This window comes from Bos indicus, chromosome 20 (genome assembly GCF_029378745.1).
Source record: "Bos indicus isolate NIAB-ARS_2022 breed Sahiwal x Tharparkar chromosome 20, NIAB-ARS_B.indTharparkar_mat_pri_1.0, whole genome shotgun sequence".
NCBI lineage: Eukaryota > Metazoa > Chordata > Mammalia > Artiodactyla > Bovidae > Bos > Bos indicus.
In genome coordinates this window covers 3,826,582-3,852,161 of record NC_091779.1, presented here as the reverse complement: position 1 = coordinate 3,852,161, position 25,580 = coordinate 3,826,582, and the positions used below count along the sequence as shown (strand labels likewise).

The 25,580-nt window shown below is 49.3% G+C and overlaps 1 protein-coding gene across 2 annotated transcripts in view; it reads left to right on the top strand.

Annotated features, from left to right (window-relative positions):
- The window catches only part of STK10 (serine/threonine kinase 10), a 124,778-nt gene that overhangs the window by 34,357 nt on the left and 64,841 nt on the right, over positions 1-25,580 (top strand). For both annotated transcript variants that reach the window (XM_070774519.1, XM_019982823.2), the window contains exons 3-4: positions 16,098-16,146; positions 22,884-23,033. In XM_070774519.1, the coding sequence (XP_070630620.1) occupies positions 16,098-16,146; positions 22,884-23,033 (199 nt within the window). The remainder of the gene's footprint in view (positions 1-16,097; positions 16,147-22,883; positions 23,034-25,580) is intronic.

Sequence of the window (25,580 nt, the reverse complement as noted above, 5' to 3'; positions counted from 1 at the left end):
TCTTTGTTTTTTTAAAAAAGTGATCGAACTGCAGCTGATTTACAATGTTGTGTTAATTTCTTCTGTACAGAACGACTGGGTAGTATATATATGCGGTCTTTCCCATGCTCTCTCCTATTGTGGTTCAGCGCAGGGTGTTGACTGACTAACAGTCCCCTGTGCTGTCCGTAGGGCCTTGTTGTTTGTGTCCATCCTGTGTGTGATAGTTCACATCTGCTAATTCCAAACCCCCAATCCTTCTTCCCCTGGCCCCCTCCACCTTGGCAACTGTAAGTCTGTTCTCTGTATCTGTCACTATTTTTCTTAAAGTAGAAGTGAGAGGGTCTATTTCTCATCGTCTGTCTCTATCAAATGAGGAAAGTACAGATAACTAAGAGGACTGTGTTTTCCCAGAAAATTGTGCAAGATGACTGTTTTTTCATAGAATCAGGGCTGCTTTGCCCATAACTGAGCTTCCCAGATCTGGTGGTGTTTAAACCAGGGCTCCTGGTGTAAGGAATCCAAAAATAGGCTTGTGAGGCATATGTGAACTTCCTGTGCGTGTACACTGAGTTGTGTGTGCGGGTGAGTCTGAAGGAGTGACTGCAGGCTTTCCAGAATGTGACCGCTTGTCTGAAAGTGAGCCTCCTCCCGAGAGGAAGTGCAGACCCGGGTCACAGAGCAGGGTGTGGGTGGGAGGGGCCTGCTGGCCACACATGTTCACGTGACCTTGTGTCCCCGGCCAGGGTCTCTGTGGCTTGTCGCCTTGGGCTCTGAGGCTAGCCGTTGGTCACCAACAGAGATTGCATATCTGGCCTTAAAATAATCCAATAACTGTAAAGAGAATGTGGCACGAGAAAGTCACTAGCAGCGCGGCATGCGTGTAGAGAGCTGCCCAGTGCAGTCGAAGGGCGCAGGGCTGAGTCGGACCTGAGATCCTGGGTCTGGGCCCAGCTCTCTGTGACCCTCGGAGGCACCGTCCCTTCCCTGCCCCGCTCCTTCCTGGCCCGCAGCGCCCGGGGCTCGGAAGGGGTGATCTCAAGGAGGCCCTTTGGCCCGAGTCGGCTCATTTTGCCCTTGCCCAGTTATCTCTGAAGTCTGAGTTCCATGTTTGTGGTCAGCTTGGTGCCCTGTGGTGTCGCTTCTCGGCAGAATTGAGGGCAGCACCTCTTCCCATGGGATTCTGGTGCTCCTGGCATTCCCTGGCAGTTGCCGACCTCTGTGTCCTTCTGCATCAGGCCTGTAGGGGCGTCCACTTTGGGGACACACGTGATCGTAATGGCACTCCATAAAGTACTACTGTCCATGGGGACTCAAAGAGTCGGACACCACCGAGCGGCGAAGCACAGAGCGCTTGAGAGCCTGTGGGCACTTGAGCCCACCGGGCAAGCCTGCTGTCGCTCCTTACCACTTCTGCGGCCTAGGCAGGGAGGCAGGAGGCAGGGGGTGGAGGTGAGAGGGAGGGATCAGCAAAAGAGCACAGAGAGCGGGCCTTTGCTGGACACTTCCTCCGTGCGCTGGGCCCTGTCGTGATTAACTTGCCAAATCCTCACATTTATATGGGATTGCGATGTCGTCAACCCATTTTACGGGTGTGAAGACTGAGGGTGAGAGCGAGAGAGAGCGAGAGAGAGAGAGCGAGAGAGAGAGAGAGAGATTGGCTCAGGGCTCCCAGCCAGGTTCCAACCCAGATCAGCCAGACTCCCACTGCTGCGGTGCCCCCGCACCCCAGGTACCAGCCCTGGGAACCAATGGGAACTGTTCAGAGGACACAGCCTGCGGCCCTCTCCTCCACTTGAGGAGCTGTTTTCCTGCAGAGCATTTCTTGGCAGTGTCTGGTGGGGAGGGGCCTGTGGCTTTGGAATCCCTCCAGCTTCTACCTTGGCTCAGTGGACCCTCAGCCCTGAGCAGGTAGAACCGAGTAGCTGTGGACGGCCAGGCTCAAGTAACATAGGGTTTTGTCTGGAATCTTGCTGTTGCAATGGCTGGGCTGGGGTCTCTGGGTCACATTCACAGGCACAAAGGTGACTCTGTGGTCCGGGGATCTGCCTGTCACATTCCCAAGCACTTAGTTCACCCCCTGAGCCATCAGCCAGGCGTCATGCCCTTCGGGGCACTCCTGTGTGCCCCTCCCACTGCTCACTGCTCACTGCCCCGCCCCAGCCTCACACACACCCTCCCTGCCCTCGGCCCATCAGGCAGCGGCCTCCGAGTCAGCCAGACGTGGGCTGGAGCCTGGCTGCCTGTGTGCTATTGTGTGACCCAGCTATGTCTCTGAGCCTCAGTTTCCCCATCTGGACATTAAGGGTGATGACGCTGATCTCGATGCTGTTGGCTTTGCTAGAAACCCAGTATGTCCCAGCTGGCAAGACAGTAGGAGCCCCATGCCAGGCACCCAGCAGACAGGTCATGTCTGTTGTTCAAAGTCTAGATGGCAGTTAAACGTGCAGACCTGGCCCACAGGCTGTACCGAAGGCAGGCTTTCTCTAGAGTTCTGCAGAAGTGTGACCCTTTGTAAATGGCGTTTTTCGCGTGAGAATCCAAGTGTCTGGCTTGACTGGAAGGTTCGGCAGCTCCAGCCACAGGGGCTTATACTCCCGATGGCATCTATGAGCTGGGCTGAGCGCGGTCGCCCATAGGCAGCCACCTGCTGCCGCCGCTGCCACCTCTGCCCAGGCAGCCTCGCTGCCTTTAACCCAGCCTGGCCCTGATGCGAGTAGGTAACCGTAGGCCTGCGTGGGAAGTGGGGAAGCAGAGGGACGAGCCGGAGGCTGGCAGGCAGTCTTATGTCTTCCTTGGATCCCGGGGGCTGCTGCTTCCTTCCTGGCTGTGCCCGCACCAGTCTCTGTCTCTGGAGCCCTTAGACCTGGGTCCTCACTGATGGGACCTTCAGTGCTTGCTGCCGTGGCAGAGCCTCTGCGTCCCCATCGCAGTAACTCCTACCTGTGTCTGGTATTCTGCATCCATGCTCCCGTGTGACTGCCCCCCTCCCCCCACCGCAGCAGCTGGGGCAGCCACTGTTCATTCATTCACTTGTTCAGTCACTGACTCACTCGTGCGTTTATTTGTTCACCAACAAATGTTTCCAGAGTATCAGCTGTGTGCCAGGCAGCTTTAAGGGCACAGACACAAAGCTCTGCCCTTCAGGGATTCACATTCTGTGGGGCAGTGGGGTGGGGGTGAGGAGGCAGACAAAAAAATAAAATTGTAGAGTGTGTAGCCGGATAGATGCCTGGACTTGCCCAGGGCACCCAGGGTCGTTGCTCTGCTCTCTGCTGCTCTCAGACTGTTCCTTCGCCTTTTCCTGGGGCAGCTGCTGGCGCTGGGGCCTTGTCTCTGCGAGCGGGCTGGTCACGCCAGTTTCCCACGTGTGTCCAGCCTCCGCTGTTACTGGTTGGAGCACGCTCACTGAGAGCCAGGTCCCGAGCCCTGGGCTTTCCCCAACTCTTCCCATTTGTTCACTCCCCAGGTGGCAGATGCTATAGTTCCAACTGAGGGTCGGAGCTCTACGCTTACTTGTTCCAAGGTCATTCCTTGTTCAGGGTTAGTTAGCATCAGGGCCAGAATTAGAACCCAGGTATGCCTGGGAACCATGGACGGAAGAGCCTGGCGGGCTAGTCATGGGGTCACAGGGTCGGGCATGACTGAGTGACTGAGCATGCATGCGTGTCTGACTCCAGGGTCGAAACCCTGGGCTCACCTTATTTACTCAGGTTTTTGTTCCTTGGTGATGATCTGGGGGTTGCCCTGGGGATGTAATAGAACATGGATGCCCACCCTGTGCTGTCTCCCTGCCTGTGATCAGCTCCGCCCTGTCTCTGCCTGCCGTGCCCACCTCACCATGGACGCCCAGCCTGTGCTGTTTCCCTGCCTGTGAGCAGCTCAGCCCCGTCTCTGCCTGCCGTGCCCACCTCACCGTGGACGCCCAGCCTGTGCTGTCTCCCTGGCTGTGAGCCGCTCAGCCCCGTCTCTGCCTGCCGTGCCCACCTCACCACCCCGCTCCCCTTGGTTTCAGTTCTGCTTGCCCCTTGAGGACTGTCTCACATGCCACAAATCTCAAATGATTTTAGTTGAAGAATGTATGTCCTACCAGGCAGGCAGGCCTCCCAGAGGTGTATCTGTGCTTCGGGTGACCCTGATTTCCTGGTCGTGTGGGTTGTGAGTCCATTTTCTGAGGGGCACGGCCCTGGACTACTCCTCTTTTTGGCGGCAGGAGCCCTGCCACCCCTGGTTTTCGGGAATGATGGCTGGACAGATGGTCAAGAGATCAAAAATATCTGTGCAGACAGAGATCTGTTTGTGTCTCCCCTGGGGGCTGAAACTCCAGTTCGTGTCTGCCTGGAGTCTGGTCGCAGCCCTGATTTCCTGGTGTGATGCATGGCGATGGTGGTAGTCGTCCCCGTGATGATGGTGACTGTCGTCTGTTGTGCTCTGCTAGCTGCCAGGCCTGGTGCTTGTTGTTCTCGCATGTGCCAGCTCACTTACTCTCCCACGACTCCATCACGGTGAGAACGTGTCCCCATTTACAGGGGAGCACATACTGTTAGAGGCTCAGAGAGGTGAAGCATGTCGCCTGAAGACACAGTGGCAGTGTTTGCACTCAAGCTCAGAGGACGTGACTCTGAAGTCAGTGCTCCTGACTTCTGGGCCAGACAGTGCCAGAAGGACTTAGGCACCCCCAATTTGCATCACCTCAGTTCTATCCCAGGGGTGCCCCGGGGCTGGGGCCGGTACACTTGGCACTGTCTCGGTTATCTCGTCTAGTAATTCCCACCCCGACCCGGGGGGTGTGCTTAGGGGTTCCCCCTTGCATTGACAGGAACCCCCACACACACTCCTTAGGAACCCCAAGGTCATCCCCTGTGCTCTTCCTTCTTGCCAGGGATCACTAAGTTGCTAGTCTCGAGGGGAACCCGAATTCCTTCCTCGAGTCTCTGTGAACGTGGTGGGTGCGGCTGGGGGCAGAGGAGCAAGGCCCGGCGCTCCGGGAGGCCTTGTGGGTGTGGGCCACCCCTCTCAATGGCCGCATTGTATGGCCTGGAGCTCGGAGGTGTGGAGATTCCGGACTCCACCTCCAGGGACCAGCTGCTGAGAAGCTGGAGACATTTTTGGGTTCACTGTTGTGTTTTGGGGACCTTCTTTCTACAGGTCTCTGTTGAGTAAACAGAGCCTCTGTCTTCTGTGCTGGTGGGGTGTCCCTGTGCCTCTCAGGGCAGAGAGACCTGGGAAAGAAGGGGTGAAGAGGCAGCACCCACCCCTCTTCCCCAAGAAGAAGCAAGTCTCGAGAGGGGAACAGGCTTGCCTTTGGCTGTACATTTCGGCTATCTTTGGACCTTGGGAGTCGGACAGACCTGGGTTTCTACCCTCGTTCTGTGGACTTAGGAGGTTAGTGGCTTTGGGGAGGCTCTTTCCCCATCAAACCTCAGTTTCCGCATCTGTAAAACAGAGAGAAATAGAATTCCTTATAGAAGTAAGTAAAGGAATGCTTGTATAATGCTCAGCACAGTGCCTGGTATGCCTTAGGCACTCAATAATGGCAGTCATTATCTCTGTTCTCTTGGGCAGCAGCAGAGGGAGGGACTGGCTTGCTTTCTTTGCAGAATCAGCTGTGTGAGTCATCTTTTTGGCAGTTTTGCCCTGATTTCTGGGCATCTGAAGGCCACTGAAATGTTTCATTCATATTTCTTCGTTCTTCATAAATTCATTCAGCAAACACTGTCCACAAATCAGGTCCAGACTCTTATAATGTATGATGTGAATGAACTTTTATAAATATTAAATATAATAATATTTAATGATTAAGTGATGTCCGTCACCTTGGACCCTCAAATGTCAATGTTGCAAATGACCTTTCAGCTGTTAGAGGCTTCAGTTTCCAGGTGGGGAAACTAAGGCTCAAAGCAGGAAAGGGGTTTGGATAGCACAGTCACAGGACAGGGGAGGTCTGGGACTGTCCAGACCTACGCAAGAGGTGTGCTCAGTCGTGTCTGACTCTGTGACCCCGTGGACCGTAGCCCTCCAGGATCCTCTGTCCATAGAACTCTCCAGGCAGGAACAGTGGAGAGAGTTGCCCTTTAATTGTATTTACTTTTGGTTGCAGGAGTGTTGCCAACATTTAATCATTGAGCATCTCTGTGTACCCAGAGCTCCTGCTGGCCTTGGGGAGGGCCAGGGAAAGGAGGAGAGCCAGGCCTCGAGTGCCGTGCGGTCTCCAGGGCATGGCTTGAGCATGCCTCAGTTGTCTCTTGAGGATGGTCAGGCTTGGTCCTGCTGCCTGCGGGCTGTACATGTTGGTAATGTCCGAAACCCCGTGGGTGGTTCAAGCCTGCTCTTATCTGGGCTGTGACATCTTGGCCCCTTTATCTCCGGGTGAGCAAGCTCACTTGGTATGTGTGAGCTGACCCCTGGGGCCCAGCGAGTGCTGGAGCAGGGAGGCAGAGGCGCCTTTTCCCCCACCGCCGGGAGGCTATGTCCCAAGCTTTTTTGGCTTCCTTCCTGAAGCACAAGGATGGGGGCATGGGGTCACTAGGTCTCTTCCTTCATGGTGGTGAGTGCAGCTGACCTGACACCCAGAGAGGTCCCAGTTCAGGTCCTGGCTCTGGTGCTTACTATTTCTGTGACTTTAATTTCTCTGAGCCTCAGTTTTCTCATACATAAAATGGGAATAAAGCATCACCAGATACTGATAATAACGGGTAGCGTTTGTCAAGCAGTTACTTACTGTTTGCCAGGTAATGTTTTGAGAGCCAGGCATCTGTTACCTTAACCCCTGTTACCTTTAATCCTCACGATAGATCCTGTGAGGCAGAGGCATTCTTTAGAATACCCACTTCAAATGGTAAGATAATTTATGCAAAGCACTTGGCATAGGGCCGGGCACAGAATAAGACTCTCAGTTCCTGTTACTTGTCGTGATGGGGAAACTGAGGCCGACCTGTGTTAATTGATCAGGCAACCGCTTACGTCCTAAGGAAGTTGAGGGCATGGAGTGAAACTGCGACGGGGGACAGTGAACTCGGGGGGGGGGTGGGGGGCGGTGGGTTTTGTGTATATGTTACTTACTGGGGCAGAAATCAGCTTGGCACAGGACTCTGGTGTCAGTGTTTCGTCCTGAAGAGTTGATCAGGTGGAGGAGAGAGCTTTTAAATTCTGCTCTCTCAGTCCTAAAGGATTATTGAGCTGATTCTCTATTTGCAACAGCTTCGAGGAAGATTTTAATCGTCACCAGTTCCAGGGCAACTCTGAGAGGACACTGCCCATGTGGGGAGAGAGTACCTGCACAGGTGCAGGGCCAAATTCCCATGGCTGAGATAGTGCAGGAATAGAGTAGGTGCCTAATCAGTCCACGGATGAATGAATGCACGCGTGATCGGGGAGGTGAGCTGGCCCTCCAGGATCATGTAGCAAGGCCGTGACCCTTAAGCCACTCCATGACAGCTGCTTAATCTAAACTGATAGGGGGTCCAGGTGAACACAGGTTTCCAGTTTCTTTTGGGCGCCAGGCAGTCCCAATTCAGTGACTGCAGGCTGTCTCCCATTGGGCGTCCTCTGAGCATGTTTATGGGCTGAGGTCTCCAGGGACACAAAAAGCTCGTGAGTGCTGACTAGGGAGACCAGCTGTGCCGAGGTTACTCACCTGGCAAGAGGGCCCAGGAAAAGCAAACGCCTCCTGCCCTAGAGTGTGCTCCCTGTATTCAGGCTCAGGCAGACCTGTCTTCCTCATGCAGGGCAGCTAGTGTGAGCAGCCTGGGATCAAATCTCAGCTCGGCCTGTACCTGCTGTGGGTCTCAAGACTGGGTGGGAGGGCAGTTCCGACCTGGCCGGTGGGGTTAAATCCTCATGAAAAAGATATTCCGGTGCCATGAGGGATGGGTGTGACGTGTTAAGTGTCCTCCAAATGACTGGGGAAGAACTCTAGCCCAAGGACAGACTATGAGCTCATGAATCAGAGCACCTGGGTTCAAATCCTGGCCTCATCTCTTATTAGTTGGAGACCTTGACAAGTTACTGAAATGCTCTCTGCTTCCGTTTTCTCATCTGGAACAGAGGTGTTAGGGAGCCACCCACGGGCCACATCTGGCCTGCCACCTTCTTGCACACCCTGAAGTCCCAGCACCGTGGCCCATGGGATTTGCTGGGACACAGCCACACTCATTTGATCAGGTCATGTCCACCACTGCTTTCAGGATGGAGCATCAGAGTCAAAGCCCCGCAGAGCCAAAATTATTTACTATCTGGTTCTTCATGGAAAGGTTTCCCTGATGGCTCAGTGGTAAAGAGTCCTCCTGTAGTATAAGAGATGAGGGTTTGATTCCCGGGTTAGGAAGATCCTGTGGAGAAGGAAATGGCAATCTACTCCAGTATTCTTACTCCCCATGGAAGGGGAGTCTGGTAAGCTACAGTCCATGGGGTTGCAGAGTCAGACATTACTGAGTGAGTAAGCATGCACGCTCTTTACAGATAAACTTAGGAGATCCTTGACCTAGAAAATGGAGATAATAACAGTATTCATCTTAAAGAAATGTGTAAGGATTAAATGAGAGACTGAATAGGTGACCTTGGCCAGGGCTTCGCATATAGCGTCAGCACTTTTCTGAGCTGAAAAGCATTTAGGTCATATTTTAAGACCCACAGTCTATCACCCTGGGAGCCTTCCCCCAGCCTCTGCAATCACTGATCTTTCTGTCTCTATTGTTGTTGTCGTTCAGTTGCTCAGTCATGTCTGACTTTTTGCGTCTGGATGGACTGCAGCATACCAGGTCCTTCACCATCTCCTGGAGCTGCTCAGACTCATGTCCATTGAGTCAGCGATGCTATCCAACCATCTCATACTCTGTCATCCCCTTCTCCTCCTGCCCTCAATCTTTCCCAGCATCAGGGTCTTTCCCAGTGAGTTGGCTCTTCGCATCAGGTGGACAAAGTAGCTTCGGCTTCAGGATCACTTCTTCCAGTGAATATTGAGGGTTGATTTCCTTTAGGATTAACTGGTTAGATCTCCTTCTGTCTACCATGGATTTGCCTGTTCTGGACATTTCATAGAAATGGAATCAGAGATGTGTGGCTTTTTGTGGCTGATGTTTTTTTCACTTAGCATATTATTTTCAAGATTCATTCATATGTGTCAATGCTTCATTCCTTTGTAATGACTGGATAATATTCCGTTGTGTGGATGTGCCACGTTTTGTTTCTCTGTTCATCTCTTGATGTATTCTTGGGTTGTTTCCAAGTTTTAACTATTGTGAATAATGCTGCTTTGGTATACAAACATCTGTTTGATACTCTGCTTTTCATTTCTTTGGGTATATAATCAGAAGTGGAAAACCAGTTCATAAGGCAATTCCATTTTTAATTCTGTTTTTAATTTTTAAGATTTTAGTTTTAAATTTTTGAGGAACTGCCATAATGTCTTCTGCAGTGGCCACAGCATTTTGCATTCCCACCAGCAATACACGTGTTCCCATTTCTGTACATCCTTGCTTGTTTTCTGTTTTCTTAAAAGTAGCCAGCCCAATGGGTGAAAAGTGATATCTAGTTGTGGTTTTTTAAAACCTATTTATTTTTAATTGGAAGATAATTGCTTTACAATATTGTATCAGTTTCTGTCATACATCAACATGAATCAGCCAGAAGTATGCATTTGTCCCCTCCCTCTTGAACCTCCCTCTCACTTCCCACCCTATCCTGCCCCTCTAGGTCTAAATTGTGGTTTTGGTTTGCATTTCTCTAATTAGTAATGCTGAGCATATTTTCATGCATTTATTGGCTATTTGTATATCTGTAAGTGTCTATTCAAGATTGAGTTGTAAAAGTATTTTCTTTAATATATTCTTGATGTAGTCACTTATCAGATATATGATTTGTAAGTGTCATATATACTTACATTCTGTGGGTTGCTTCTTCACTATGTTGATAGTGTTTTTTGATGTCCAAAGGTTATTATATTTGATAAAGTCCAGTTTAATTTTTTTGTTGTTGATGCCAGTGCTTTTGGTGTCAAAACCAAGAAATCATAGCTAAATTCAATGTCATGACTTTTCCCTCATTTTTTTTTCTTCTAAGAATTTTGTAGTTTTAGCTCTTCTATTTATGTCTTTGATCCATTTTTAATAAATTTTGGTACATGATGTAAGGGACCATCTTCATTCTCTTGCATGTTGGTAATTCCGTTTTCCCAACAAAATTTGTTGAAAAGACTATTTTTTTTCCACTGAATGGTCTTGGCCCCTTTGTTAAAAATCATCTGACTATATATGCAAGGGTTTATTTCTGGGATCTCCTTCCATTGGTCTGTATGTCTGTCTTTATGCTAGTGCCTTGCTGTTTTGATTATTGTAGCTTTGTAGTAAGTTTTGAAATCAAGAAGTATGAGACTTTCAACTTTCTTCGAACAATTTTTTCCAACTGTCCTTTTTCAAGGTTCTTTTGGTGCTTGGGTTCCCTTGATATTCCATATGAATTTTAGTATGAACTTTTTCAGTTTCTATAAAAGATGCCATGGGGATTTGATAGAGATTGCATTCAATTTGTAGATTGTGTTGGGTAGTATTGATGTCTTAACAAAGTCTTTCAGTCATGCATAGAGGATGTCTTTAGATTTATTTGTGTCATCTTTAATGTCTTTCAGCAGTGTTTTGCACTTTTCAGTGTACAAATCTTCCACCTTCTTGGTTTAATCTTATTCCCTTTTCCTAGATAGTCCTAAGTATTTTCTTCTTGATGCTATTATAAATGGAATTGTTTCCCTAATTTTCTTTTACTGAATTGTCCATTGTTCGTGTCTAGAAGCCCAGCGTGCTTTTGTTGTTGGTTTTTTGGCTACACTGCAGCCTATTAAAAGGATTATACACCATGACCGGTGGAATTTATTCTTGGAAGCAAGGATGGTTTAATATATGAAAATCAATGAATATATCAAACTGCATTAGCAGAATAAAAGTGGGAGAACACATGATCATCTCAGCTAATGAAGAAAAAGTATTTGACAAAATTCAACACTCCCATGAGAAAAACATTTAACAAACCAATAGAAGAAAAGTATCTAAACATGATAAAGGTCATATATGAGCAACTCACAGTGAACATATTCAATGGTAAGAGTCTAAAAACTCTAAGATTTGAGATAAGGCAAAGATGCCTACCTTCATCACTTCTCTTCAGCATAGTATTGAAAGCGCTAGTTAGCACAATTATGAAAAAAGAAATAAAAGAAATGCAAATTGCAAAGAAGAAGTACAATTATTTCTGTTTGCAGATGACAAGCTCTTATACATAGAAAACCCTAAAGAGGGTGTTCTGGGCATGGTCCTCCTGGGACTTTCACTGTGGATAGGCACAGCCCTATCCCCTTCCAGATGAATAGATGCATCTGTAGCCATGGGTGATTTTAGGCCAGTACTTTTTGTTAACAGTACTTCTAATATGAAATTTTATACCATATTAGTTGAATAAAATGTAGAAAATACAAGAATAGACCAAGATGGGGAAACAGTGGCTGACTTTATTTTTTGGGGCTCCAAAATCACTGCAGATGGTGATTGCAGCCATGAAATTAAAAGATGCTTACTCTTTGAAAGGAAAGTTATGGCCAACCTAGATAGCATATTAAAAAGCAGAGACATTACTTTGCCAACAAAGGTCCATCTAGTCAAGGCTCTCGTTTTTCCAGTAGTCATGTATGGATGTGAGAGTTGGACCATAAAGAAAGTCGAGCACCAAAGAATTGATGCTTTTGAACTGTGGTGTTGGAGAAGACTCTTGAGAGTCCCTTGGACTGCAAGGAGATCCAACCAGTCTATTCTAAAGGAGATCAGTCCTGGGTGTGCATTGGAAGGACTGATGTTGCAGCTGAAAGTCCAATACTTTGGCCACCTGATGTGAAGAGCTGACTCATTTGAAAAGACCCTGATGCTGGGAAAGATTGAGGGCAGGAGGAGAAGGGGATGACAGAGGATGTGATGGTTGGATGGCATCACCGACTCAATGGACATGAGTTTGGGTAAACTTCAGGAGTTGGTGATGGACAAGGAGGCCTGGTGTGCTGCGGTTCATGGGGTCGCAAAGAGTTGGACACGACTGAGCAACTGAACTGAACTGAAACCTTCTGTGGGTATTGATGTAATTTTTCCATTCTCTTTTCTAAACAGGCTATTTAGTAATATCCTAAGGCATTCAGATGATTGTTTTCTTTTTATTTATTGTCATTATTACATTTATTGAGATAATCATTTTATTAATTGAACCTCATGCATTTCTATAAAAGTACTACGAAATTCATGTTATAAGCTCCCTGTGATTGAGAGCTGAAATGTGAAGTGTTAAGACCCATGTAATGGAACCCAGTGTGAACCATGTCATGAGAGACATTATTTTTCTGTTTTATATCATATAAAAGGCACCAAGACATGAAACTTTTTAAACTAAAAGGGCCGAAAAAAGCCACTTTCAAAAAAAAAAAAAAAAGGAGAAGAAGAAAAACCAAACTGTATTTTGCCACATATGAAAGTACAGTTGGGCAAAATTACAGAAAGTTAATACAACAGAATATCACTCTGACATAGGCTATGATTAACTCCAAATGAGGACTGCTGTTTCAAAAAGAGCTTCACATTTTGAAGTGTGGATTCCAGGACAGTCATCTTCTAAAGACACTTCATTAGGGTCCATATGCAAATTGTAGAAAATTGTAGATTTAATCCTGGTTTAGAATGAAAAGTTGGTACATTTATTCATAGGAGTAAAACCAAAGCTAAACTCAGAGCTTCCCAGTAGCTGGCGCAGAATAATAATGATAATGGAAGATGTCTATTTTGAGATATTAGTCTGCCATCTTCTCTGTCTGCTGGCTTTCCAAATAAGGTCATATTCCTTGCCTCAAAGAAAATAAAAAGTAAAAAAATATGGGAAGTGCAAGGCATCATGGAGGTCTCAAATTGCAGAAGAGGAAGCAAACCAGATTAGGAGACTGCTTCAACTTTCCTAGTGCTGACCTGGGAGGGGAGGGGTCATGGGGGCCTTGTGTAAGGGCCTTGTGTAAGGGCCTTGTGTAAGGAACAGTTTCACTGAAAGATGCAGGAACCGCCCAGGTTTGACCACTTCTCATATTGACTTTTGATACTGGCAGTGGGAGTGTTGATGAACTGTAATTCTGGGAAGGCATGTTTTTGTAGAAAGCCTAAATAGGGACAGGGAGGCCTGGTGTGCTGCGATTCATGGGGTCGCAAAGAGTCGGACACAACTGAGCAACTGACCTGAACTGAACTGAACTGAAGCGTGATCTTCCTAGAGATTTCCTTTGCTGGATTCACCAAGTGCATATTCGTTGTTGTGGCTTTTGTATTGGACATGTCATTGGCTGTCTGATGACACTGGGGGCAGAAAATATTAGTACCATTTTCAGATGAAGAAATCGAGGCATGGGGACCTTAAGTGACTTACCTAGGTTCACATAGCTAATGAGGAAGCTGACTTGAAGGGCTTCCCAGGTGGTGCTAGTGGTAAAGAACCTGCCTGTCAGTACAGGAGACATAGAGACGTGGGTTTGATCCCTGGGTGGGGAAGATCCCCTGGAGGAGGCCTTGGCAGCCCACTCCAGCATCCTTGCCTGGAGAATCCCATGGACAGAGGAGTCTGGCAGGCTGCAGTCCAAAGGGTCGCAAAGGGTTGAATAGGACTAAGTGACTGAGCACACGCATGCCAGGCCTCGAGGCCAAGCCCACCACTTTTCCCTTTTCAGCTGCCCCTAGTAGAGGAAGAGACAGCTGAGCCTGCCCTGAGCCTCTGTGTGCGTGAGGCTCGGGCTTGCTGCCACCTCATCGGATCCTTAGAGTGGTTCTGGGGGCGTCTGTAGTGTCGTCCCATTTCACAGAGAGGTAGGTCATTGCCAAGGCTGCATAGTCAGTAGCTGGTGAAAACATTGACCTGGGTTTGGTGGTGGGACTTGAGGGCATGGAAGAAGTCAGTGAAATTGCACACGAACATTTGTTTGTATTTGCATTTTTCTATATGAGGGGTGAGAGGGTGGCTTTCATGGGGTCTCAAAACACAAGACAAAACGAGAAAAAACCCTGAACCCCTGAGCTCAAGAAAGAAGTCCTAGAAACAGTCCATACTGACTGAGTCTTACGTGTCGCCCATCAAGGCCTGGATGACTCTGTCGCTCCTGTGGGCTCTGGGCATGCCATTCCACCATCTTACAGGCCACGTACTCGTAAGTGACTTGTGTGGTGACTGAGCTGGGCTTCTCTTCCACTGCTGCCTCTTGTGGCTTGGCTTTTTCTAGCAATTAGTAGGATTTGGGGTTCTCTTTTGTAGTGCCAAGCATTATTAAAAGGCAGAGCTTCAAGAGGTTGATGCCCATGTCCAGGTCACTCTGACCCTGGGAACAAGCCTGGTTGGTTGGTGGTTGGTTCAGTGAACACACGAGCGAGTGAGTGAGTGGAAGAAAGAAGGACCGCTTCCTCGTGTACTGGGTTGCAGCATGTTAACGCATCTCTGATGACTTTTATTTAGGACGATAGTCAGCACGGTGGTAAAGAGTAGTCCAGGGGAGCTGGGGCAGGCCTGACGTTCTCATGGCCAGGCAGGACCAGAGTGACTGTGGGAGCATCAGAGGCCCTGTGCTTCCTCCCTGGTGGGTGGTGGTATGTGAGCGGGTGGGCACTCCTTTGTCCGGCCCCCTCCCGTGGCGTGTAGCCTTGTCCAGCATGTGGCAGGCCTGTCTGCTGCCCTGGGCTGAGGGAGGGCACCACAGCCTTCCCCTCCCTTTTACCCTTTTCTCTGGTGTCCCTGGCCCAGCTTAGAGCTCCCTGCTTGACCTCCAGGGGTGGCCTGTACCCTAAATATAGCTCAGAGGTGGGGCCCAGCTAAGAGGAACAGCATCAGCAGCTCCGTCTTACAGTTGAGAAAACAGGCTCACAAGGTTGAAATGACTTGCCCAAGGCCACAACTAGTGAGCGGTGGGCTTGGGACTTGGGTCCAACCAGGCATCACCGCATCCTCATATTTACAGCGCCAGGAAGCCTCTGGAAAGTCAACTACAAGTTAGGAGGCCTCGTCCAAACACTGAAGCAGCTCCTCCCTCCTATGGCTGGAGAGCTGGCTCTGGCCCAGTGAGGTCACAGCTGAGGTTTTCTTTTCTATTTAGAGCGGCAGGCCTTCTTGAGCGCCCCTCAGGCACTGTGTCTGACCCTGAGCTGGAGGAGATGCTGGGAGTGCCTTGAAGTTTGTGTCACCTTCTGCCTTCCCCACCCATCTCTACCTGCACTTTAAAAAAAAGAGAAAGCGTCTTCCTGTATATGATAGGAGCCCAGAGTGGGCCAGAAAGAGTGAAGATGCGAGTAGACCAGGGAGGGGCCTGTGTCAGCACCCCGGCACTTGTGGCTCTAATTGGCTTTTCCAACTTGCTGCACTGGGCTGGCCCCTGAAGGCCCGTATCAGGTGGTTCTCCCAGGGCCTGCTACCTGTTGGATGTGTGCTGAGTGAATGAATGAATGACCTGGAGGTTAGGAAAACCTGCTTTCCATTCAGGAGCCACTAGGCAACCTGTGTGGCCTTGGTCAATTACAGCTCCTTTCTGGGCTTTGATTTCTCTACCTGAGCTGGGCTTCAAGGACCTGATGTTCTGATACTCCAGGCTCTGGGTGATGGAGAAGAGTCAACAGACAGGTGCTGGAGTCCCAGGAGGACTTGGCCAGCTTGTGTGTGGCTGGGAGGTGTCCTCTGAGACCTGGCTTTGGATTGTAAGAAGCAGGGTGGCTGGCGGGTGGGGGTGAGTGAGCAGACAGGGCCGATCAGAGGAGAAGGGAAGGATGTGGGCTCGGCTGAAAAGGCTGTTCACTGAAGCTGTGGGTTTCCATGGTGACTTGTTTTGTTTTTTTTTTCCCCTGAAAAGTGAAGTGCCCAAGTAATTCCTGGGTGTGAGAGCCTCCTGTAAGAACTGATGTCAGGTTTCAGGAGTGTGGGGGCAGACTGGACAAACCCCTGGGCAGGAGGGAGAGGGGCCGAAGAGCAAATGCGTCAGGTGCTAGCAGACCTGTCTGATCAGGGCCGGCCCTGGAGGGGCTCCCGATTCGTGGGCTGGGCACTGCTGCTCATGTTACTTTGCCTTGTATTTTCTGCAGATTATGATCGAGTTCTGTCCTGGGGGAGCTGTGGATGCCATCATGCTGGGTGAGTCATTTCTTTTTTTTTTTTGGCCTCTCTGAGGGGCTTGCAGGATCTTGGTTCCCTAACTAGGGATTGAACCTGTGTCCCCTGCAGTGGAAGCATGGAGTCCTAACCACTGGACGGCCAGGGAAGCCCCTGGGTGAGTCCTCCTTGATACAGGGCAGTGGTGCCGGGGTTGGCTCTGTCGAGCACTGAGATCCATCACGTCCCTACCCCAGTAATGCCCATGGCCTGGTTGAGTACCTTCCCACTCTGTCCGCATCTGGGAGCAGGGGTTGGGTTACTGGAGAGGATGCAGGATACTCAGAAGACCAAAACTTCTCGTTCAAAGAGCCACATGTCCTTGAGTGGATCACTGGCTCCCTCAAGCTGTCTGGATGTAAGACAGGTGCGCTGCCCCCTTGCCGAACCCCACAGCACTTGTAGGAGGTGAAAATGAGACCCCTGAGGGAGGTTCTTTGAAAAGCGGGGATCTCCACCCATTTTCTCTCAGTTCTCCTGATGGAACTAACTGGTCCAGCCCCAGACGGTTTGCTCTCTGTTGGTGGCAGCTTGAAGAAACAGTGCCATTACTATTTTAGAAATCCAGGTGGGATAAGAGAAGCTGGCATGGGGAGAGCTGGCCCAGTGAGAGCCAGGTTGCAGCTGCAGCTCTGTGGCCAGGGGTTGACTCTCCCACAAATGCCTGCCCTGCTCAGAGGGCCTTTCTGCCCCAGGTTGTCGCCCATCGCCTTGCAGAGCTGTGTAGAGGGATGAGCCTGGGCTCGGGGCCCAGGGTTCCTGAGGGCCATCCCAGGTTCCTTGGCTTGGTGGCTGTGGGCACTGGGCTGGCCCCTTTATAGCATGGGGGGAGCATGCATCCAGCACATCACTATATGGCCGCTTTAGTTTGTTAAGGCCAGTGCTCGTTCTGATCCTGCTGGCCGTGACTTGCTAGCTGTTACACATTTTTGGCTCTCAGCCCTCCTGCAGAGCAGAAGGATGAGGCGCAGGTTGGGATGTGGTTTCAAAGGGGACTTAGGCTCATCTGCAATGTTGCAACTTTTATTTTACTAGGAAGAAAGTATTCATGTATTGCTATGTAATCAAAAATTTACCTTAAAAATTCACCATGCTGTGTGATTCCAATTATATGCCTTTCTAGAAAAAGATGAAACTATAGGAACAGATCTAATTAGTGATTGCTTCGTGGCTAGAGTTGGGGGGTGGAAGGGGGACAGTGGGGAATTTTGGGGAGTGATAGAAGTATGTATTCAGTATCTAAACTGTGGGACTGTTGGTGTGACCACATACAGTTGCCAAAATTCACAGAACTGTACCCCCCAAAAGGCGAATTTTACTGTATGTAAATTGTATCTTAATAAACTGGACTTTAAAAATGTGTCATAGGGACTTTCCTGGCCATCTAGTGCTTAAGACTTCACCTTCCGGTTCAATCTCTGGTTGGGGAGTCAAGATCTCACATGGCTCCTGGCCAAAAACACCAAAACATAAAACAGAAGCAATATTGTAACAAATTTAATAACAAGGCTTTAAAAAATGGTCCACATCAAAACAAAAAAAAATTTTTTAAATTGTGTTATGTCTATCTACCTCTTTGGATTATTATAAAGCTTTCATGAAATGATGCACCCAACACTTTATCCTTGTGCTGGTGCATTGTAAAGGCTCAATAAATGGTGGTGTTGAGGTCATCCTCCTCCTCCTCCTCACTTTGATTTTTCCTGTTTCATCTATGTAAGTAAATCAGACATGAGCCAGGTACACTTTTGACATTTAAAAATTTGCTACAGACAGTCCAGCATAATCTCAGGACCAGCATAATAGTCATCACCTTTTCTTGATTGTGTTCCATGCTGAGACATTAACATGCTTTATCTCTGAGCCCTGCCTTCATGTCCTCCTCATTCCATTTTACAGACCAGTAATGAAGATGCAGGGAGATAGAGTGAATTGCCAGAAATCACATGGCCAGTAAGAGGCAGTGCCCAAGTTCAGGCGCAGTCTGTGTGGCCCTGAAGTCCTCACAGACTCTGATCTTGGACCGCGGCTGGAGGAGATGCAGGGGTTGAGGACGAGGCTGCAGGGAAGGAGATACGGACCCAGAATGATCCCTGGTTCAGGAGCCCTGCTCTGGAGCCGGGCTTCCCAGGACACTGCAGGCAGCGCCTCCACCCTGGCTTGCATGTTTGTTTTTACTGAGCCTGAGGGATCTGACTGTGGGGATTCCTCCAGGCACTGCAGGGGACCCTGGAAGCCCCAACCAGAGGGAGGCCTCAGTGCAGTGCCCTTGCCCACCAGCATGGGAGCCTTCAGCCTGAGGGCTGACCTCAGCCCAGGGAGCTTGGGCAGGAGCAAGAACTAAGTAATCACAGACTGCCCTGGTCTGTCTTGGGTGGCCCTACACCGTGAGTCATGGTGGAGACTTCTGACAAAACGTGGTCCACTGGAGAAGGGAATGGCAAACCACTTCAGTATTCTTGCCTTGAGAACCCCATGAACCGCATGAAAAGGCAAAAAGATAGGATACTGAAAGATGAACTCCCCAGGTCAGTAGGTGCCCAATATGCTCCTGAAGATCAGTGGAGAAATAACTCCAGAAAGAATGAAGAGACAGAGCCAAAGCAAAAATAACACCCAGTTGTGGATGTGACTGGTGATGGAAGTAAAGTGTGATGCTGTAAAGAGCAATATTGCATAGGAACCTGGAATGTTAGGTCCATGAATCAAGGCAAATTGGAAGTGGTCAAACAGGAGATGGCAGGAGTGTGAACATCGATGTTTTAGGAATCGGTGAACTAAGATGGACTGGAATGGGTGAATTTAACTCAGATGACCATTATATCTACTACTGTGGGCAGGAATCCCTTAGAAGAAATGGAGTAGCCATCGTAGTAAACAGAAGAGTCCGAAATGCAGTACTTGGATGCAATCTCAAAGACGACAGAATGATCTCTGTTCATTTTCAAGGCAAACCATTCAATATCACAGCAGTCCAAGTCTATGGCCTGACCAGTAACGCTGAAGATGCTGAAGTTGAACAGTTCTATGAAGACCTACAAACCTTCTAGAACTAACACCCCAAAAGATGTCCTTTTCACTATAGGGGACTGGAATCCAAAAGTAGGAAGTCAAGAGATACCTGGAATAACAGGACTTTGGCCTTGGAGTACAGAATGAACCAGGGCAAAGGCTAATAAGAGTTCTGCCAAGAGAATGCACTGGTCATAGCAAACACACTCTTCCAACAACACAAGAGAAGACTCTACACATGGACATCACCAGATGGTCAACACCGAAATCAGATTGATAATATTCTTTGCAGCCAAAGATGGAGAAGCTCTATAGAATCAGCAAAAACAAGACTGGGAGCTGACTGTGGCTCAGATCATGAACTCCTTATTGCCAAATTCAGACTTAAATTGAAGAAAGTAGGGAAAGCCACTAGACCATTCAGGTATGACCTAAATCAAATCCCTTATGATTATACAGTGGAAGTGACAAATAGATTCAAGGGATTAGATCTGATAGAGTGCCTGAAGAACTATGGATGGAGTTTCGTGACATTGTACAGAAGGCAGTGATCAAGACCATCTCTAAGAAAAAGAAATGCAAAAAGGCAAAATGGTTGTCTGAGGAGGCTTTACAAATAGCTGAGAAAAGAAGAGAAGCTAAAGGCAAAGGAGAAAAGGAAAGATATACCCATTTGAATGCGGAGTTCCAAAGAATAGCAAGGAGAGATAGGAAGGCCTTCCTCAGTGATCAGTGCAAAGAAATAGAGGAAAACAACAGAATAGGAAAGACTAGAGATCTCTTCAAGAAAATTAGAGATACCAAGGGAACATTTCATGCAAAGTTGGGCACAATAAAGGACAGAAATGGTATGGACCTAACAGAAGCAAAAGATATTGAGAAGAGGTGGCAAGAATACACAGAAGAACTATACAAAAAAGATCCTCATGACCCAGAAAACCACAATGGTGTGATCACTCACCTAGAGTCAGACATCCTGGAATGTGAAGTCAGGTGGGCCTTAGGGAAGCATCACTACGAACAAAGCTAGTGGAGGTGATAGAATCCCAGTTGAGCTATTTCAAATCCTAAAAGATGACGCTATGAAGTGCTGCACTCAATATGCCAGCAAATTTGGAAAACTCAGCAGTGGCCACAGGACTGGAAAAGGTCAGTTTTCATTCCAATCCCAAAGAAAGACAATGCCAAAGAATGTTCCAACTACCGCACAATTGCACTCATCTCATACACTAGCAAAGTAATGTTCAAAATTCTCCAAGCCAGGCTTCAGTAGTATATGAACCGTGAACTTCCAGATGTTCAAGATGGATTTAGAAAAGGCAGAGGAACCAGAGATCAAATTGCCAACATGCTTTGGATCATCGATAAAGCAAGAGAGTTCCAGAAAAAACATCTACTTCTGCTTTATTGACTACACCAAAGCCTTTGACTGTGTGGATCACAACAAACTGGAAATTTCTTAAAGAGATAGGAATACCAGACCACCTGACCTGCCTCCTGAAAAATCTGTATGCAGGTCAGGAAGCAACAGTTAGAACTGGACATGGAACAACAGATTGGTTCCAAATCGGGAAAGGAGTACGTCAAGGCTGTATACTGCCACCCTGCTTGTTTAACTTCTATGCAGAGTACATCATGAGAAACGCTGGGCTGGAGGAAGCACAAGCTGGAATCAAGATTGCCGGGAGAAATATCAATAACCTCAGATATGCAGATGACATCACCCTTATGGCAGAAAGCGAAGAAGAACTAAAGAGCCTCTTAATGAAAGTGAAAGAGGAGAGTGAAAAAGTTGGCTTAAAATTCAACATTCAGAAAACTAAGACCATGGCATCTGGTCCCATCAGTTCATGGCCAATGGGTAGGGAAACAATGGAAACAGTGAGAGACTATTTTTGGGGACTCTAAAATCACTGCAGATGGTGACTGCAGCCGTGAAATTAAAAGATGCTCCTTGGAAGGAAAGCCATGACTAACTATTAAAAAGCAGAGACATTACTTTGCCAACAAAGGTCCATCTAGTCAAGGCTATGGTTTTTCCAGTAGTCATGTATGGATGTGAGAGTTGGACTATAAAGAAAGCTGAGTGCCAGAGAATTGATGCTTTTGAACTGTGGTGTTGGAGAAGACTCTTGAGAGTCCCTTGGACTGCAAGGAGATCCAACCAGTCCATCCTAAAGGAGATCAGTCCTGGGTGTTCACTGGAAGGACTGATGTTGAAGCTGAAACTCCAGTACTTTGGCCACCTGATGCGAAGAGCTGACTCATTTGAAAAGACCCTGATGCTGGGAAAGATTGAGGGCAGGAGGAGAAGGGGACGACAGAGGATGAGATGGTTGGATGGCATCACTGACTCGATGGACTTGAGTTTGAGCAAGCTTTGGGAGTTGGTGATGAACAGGGAGGCCTGGCATGCTGCAGTCCATGGGGTTGCAAAGAATTGGACACAACTGAGCGACTGAACTGAATTGCTCTGGTGGTTCTGCAGTAGAGTCCAAGCTTCCAATGCAGGAGTGTGGGTTTCTATGAACCCACTTGCCCCTTGGCATGCCCAAAATATTTTTAAAAGAAATAAATAATCATGATGGCTCACAAAGCAATGAGCATGGGATATCATCCTTGGCTCTTCTCATGCCCTTCCTCCCACTGCACCCACTAGTCGCACACCCTGTCATTCCCACCTCCCTGTCAGGAATCCTTCCTCTGTGAAGCCTTGGCCACCACGTAGCCCTCCTGGACTACCGTGTGGCTGCCAGCTAAGCCCCTGCCCACTCTTGTTCCCCTGCAAGCTCTTCACTTGCTGTGCCAGGAGGAATTTTTTAATGCAAAGCTCAGGTTGTATCTCTGTCCCTCTCAGAACCTCTCCTGCACTGCCCATTGGATTTCAAAGAAAACGCAGCCTCCACATCTCCTGCCGACCTGTATCCTCCACTTCTCCATGCGGGGGGGGGGGTCCTTTGCACTTGCTGTTGCCCCTGCAGGAATAGTCTTGTTTGTGCTCCCCACCTGCTCAGAGAAGACAGCCCTGCCGTCTCTCAGTGGACACTGTGTTGTATGTGGAGTGTGTGTGTCTGTGTGTGTTGTGTCTGTGAGTGCATCTGCGGCTCCAGCTAGTGCCCCAGAGGCTTTTGGCGATGGCCCCTCTCCTCCCACATCTCGTGCCCCACCATCGCCAGCAGCCTGTTTACCGTTTTTCAGAGCCTCTTCCTCTGGGGAGCCTCCTGCCTCCCCAGGTAGAAGGGGTTGCTGCCCTCCCTCGCCCCCACGCCCACTGTGTTCCCAGCACTGCTCATCATTTCCATGCCTCTCTGAGACCCTGCACACAGCACGGAGCCTGACACTCAGGACCTGCTCACGGAATGGGTCTCTGCCCTTCAGAAGCGTTGTGTTTGTGAACCTGAGTTCTGAAGCCCAGCTGGCTGTTTTCAGTCTCAGATCTGTGACCCTACTGTGTGACCCTGAGCAAGTGACTTGACTTCTCTGAGCATCAGTCTCACCTGTGAAATGGGGTAACAGCTGTGCCTGTCCCATAGGGTTACTGTGAGCCCAAAGTAGGTGGCGTAAAAAGTGCTTGGCAGGGTACCTGGTGTACAGTAAGGGCTCAAGCACGTTGGCGGCTGGTGTGCTTCTGTGCCTGCGGGAGCCTGACTTGCAGTGGCCTGCACTGAACGCTTGCTGAACTGACATGTTCTCCTCTCTGTTTGCAGAGCTGGACAGAGGCCTCACTGAGCCCCAGATTCAGGTGGTTTGCCGCCAGATGCTGGAAGCCCTCACCTTCCTGCATGGCAAGAAGATCATCCACCGGGACCTGAAAGCCGGCAACGTGCTCATGACCCTCGAGGGGGACATCAGGCTGGGTAAGGGGCATCTCGGGCGAGGTGGGAAGGCAGAGCCCCGCACTACCCACCTGAGGTTTGGGCCCAGCCTCTGTGGACAGGAGGGAGTGTGAGTCCGCACTCCCATGGGATGCTGAGGTCCTTCTAGTCTGTCCGCGTCCAGCGGGGCACAGTTCCCATTGTGGCTGCATCTAACCCAGGGTTCTCAACTGAGGGAGAGTTTATCCCCCAGGGACACTGGCGGTGTCTGGAGACATCTCTGATTGTTGCAACTAGGGGTGGGGAGAGACCCCTGGAACCTGGTCTGTGGAGGTGATGGGGGCCCAGCACCCTGTAGCACACAGTCAGCCCCTCGCTGCCAACCATGATCTCGTCCGCGGGCTGGCAGTGCCTCAAGGAGGCGCTGGTCCAGCCCCTTGTGCTCCTGCTTTTGATAGAATTTGAGGGAAAGTGACAGATGGAGGTCCATTTGCAGGTGGAAAATAGTACATCAGGGGCATATATCGAAACCTTATTTTTTTTTTTCATTATGGATCCCCTCTCTTCGTTTTTTTTCCAACTGCGGTGAAATATACATAGGGTTACCAGATGACACAGTGGTAAAGAATCCACCTGCCAGTGCAGGAGATGTGGGCTCAACCCCTGGGTCAGGAAAATCCCCTGGAGGAGGAAATGGCAAACCCACTCCCGTATTCTTGCCTGGAAAACCCCATGGACAGAGGAGCCTGGCAGGCTGCAATCCATGGGGTCACAAAGAGTTGGACTCCACTGAGCAACTGAGCACACACACAAAATCCTCATAACATAAAATTTATCATTTTAGCTATTTGTCAGTGTCTAGTTCAGGGGCACAAAATGCATCCACACCGCTGTGCAGCCGCCACCGTCACCCGTCTCTGGGACTTCGTCATCTGCCCGAACTGTGCCCATTAAGCAGCGTCCCTCCCCGTTCTCTGACCCGGCTCCCGCCAGCCACCGTTCTCCTCCAGGTCTCTCTACAAGTGCAATCATTTGTGTTCTCGTAACTGGCTTATTTCTCTTAGCACAATGTCCTCAAGGTCCATCCATGTGGTAGCATGTGTCATAACTTCTTTGTATTTTTAATACGTTTTTAAACCAAAATAACACACGTCTGTGTCCTCTGCTTTTACTACCTCCTTTCCCTGTCCCCACCGCTGAGACAATAGCTTTTAACTCCTCCCGCATCTATTCCTTCATTGTTGTATAAATGCCTATAATGCTATTTTTTGGAGCAATGATTTTCATTGTTTGATGAAAAAGCTCTGTGTGTTTGTTATAGAAAATGCGCACAGTGCAGGAAGGTTTAAAGGGAAAGTCAGAAAGTGCGTGCAGTCTCACCCTCCAGACCTTGGCTCTGAGTTACCTCTGCCTGCCTTGTCCGTAGAAGGATGTGCGGATAGAGAGGATTTAGGGGGTGATATTAACAGTAGAGAGATGGCAATCTCTTGTTAATCGTTTAACTACATTTGCCCCTACTTTCTACTGACATCCTCCTCTGAGAGTAAATAGTTCATTCACCTGCAGCCGCTCCTCTTCCTCAGCCCTGAGCTTTTCACTCAGAAGCGTCATTGTGTGCGGTTTCTCTAGCAGCTCCCTCCGTGTCCTTCTTTGTTTCTGGCTGTGCTGGGGCTTGGCTGTGGCTCACAGGGTGTTCGTTGCGGTGTGCGGGCTCCTCTAGTTGAGTTGCACAGGCCACAGGGTGGGCAGGCTCGGTAGTTGGAGTGCTTGGGCTTGGTTGCCCCGGGTTATGTGAAATCTTAGTTCCCTGAGTAGGGGTTGAACTCATGTTCCCTGCATTGGAAGGCAGATTCTTAACCACTGTACCCTCAGGGAAGTCCCTACCTTCGTCTCTTGAAGGAACATTTTAGTTATGTCCATAAGAACCTGCAGCACCAGCGAGCCCCTGTGATAGAGAACCGCAGCGATAATCAGGACTGGCACAGACACGGCACGGCTCCTCCATCCCCGCTTTGAGGACTCCGGAGCTCAGAGACGGGAGGGCCTGCCGCAGACCTGCTGAGGACAGAGGCGGGCCGAGCCCAGGCCACTGGGAGCCGAGAGCTGGAGGTCTTACACGAGCGATGCGAGACCAGTGGGTTCTCAGATTTAGTGCTTCTTGGTCACCTGGTGGGCTTCTGAGTCTCAGCTTGCTGGGTACATCTCTTGGGGTTTCTGTCTGTGGAGGGGGCCAAAGAACCTGCGTTTCTCATAAGCTCCCAGCTGATGCTGCCGATCCGAGGGACCACACTTGGAGAACCTCAGCTCTGAACCCTCAGGAACCAAAGCCTGGTCAGTGGTAGCATCAACGTTACCTGGGAGCTTGTTAGAAGTTCTCTGTCCCCAAGAGGGTAGGGTTGGTGCTCTCTTGAAGTGAGCTGTGTGAGAGGGCTTCTCATAACCAGGCATGAGCGAGGCCACACTCGGTTCTGTTCCTGGAGACACGGCTCCTTGGGACCCTGAGGCCCAGCCCCCATGTGCTATGGCTGTCCTTCCTCCTGTTTCATCCTCTTAGCTGGAGAGGCTAAGAGCTTGCACCCTGGAGCCTGA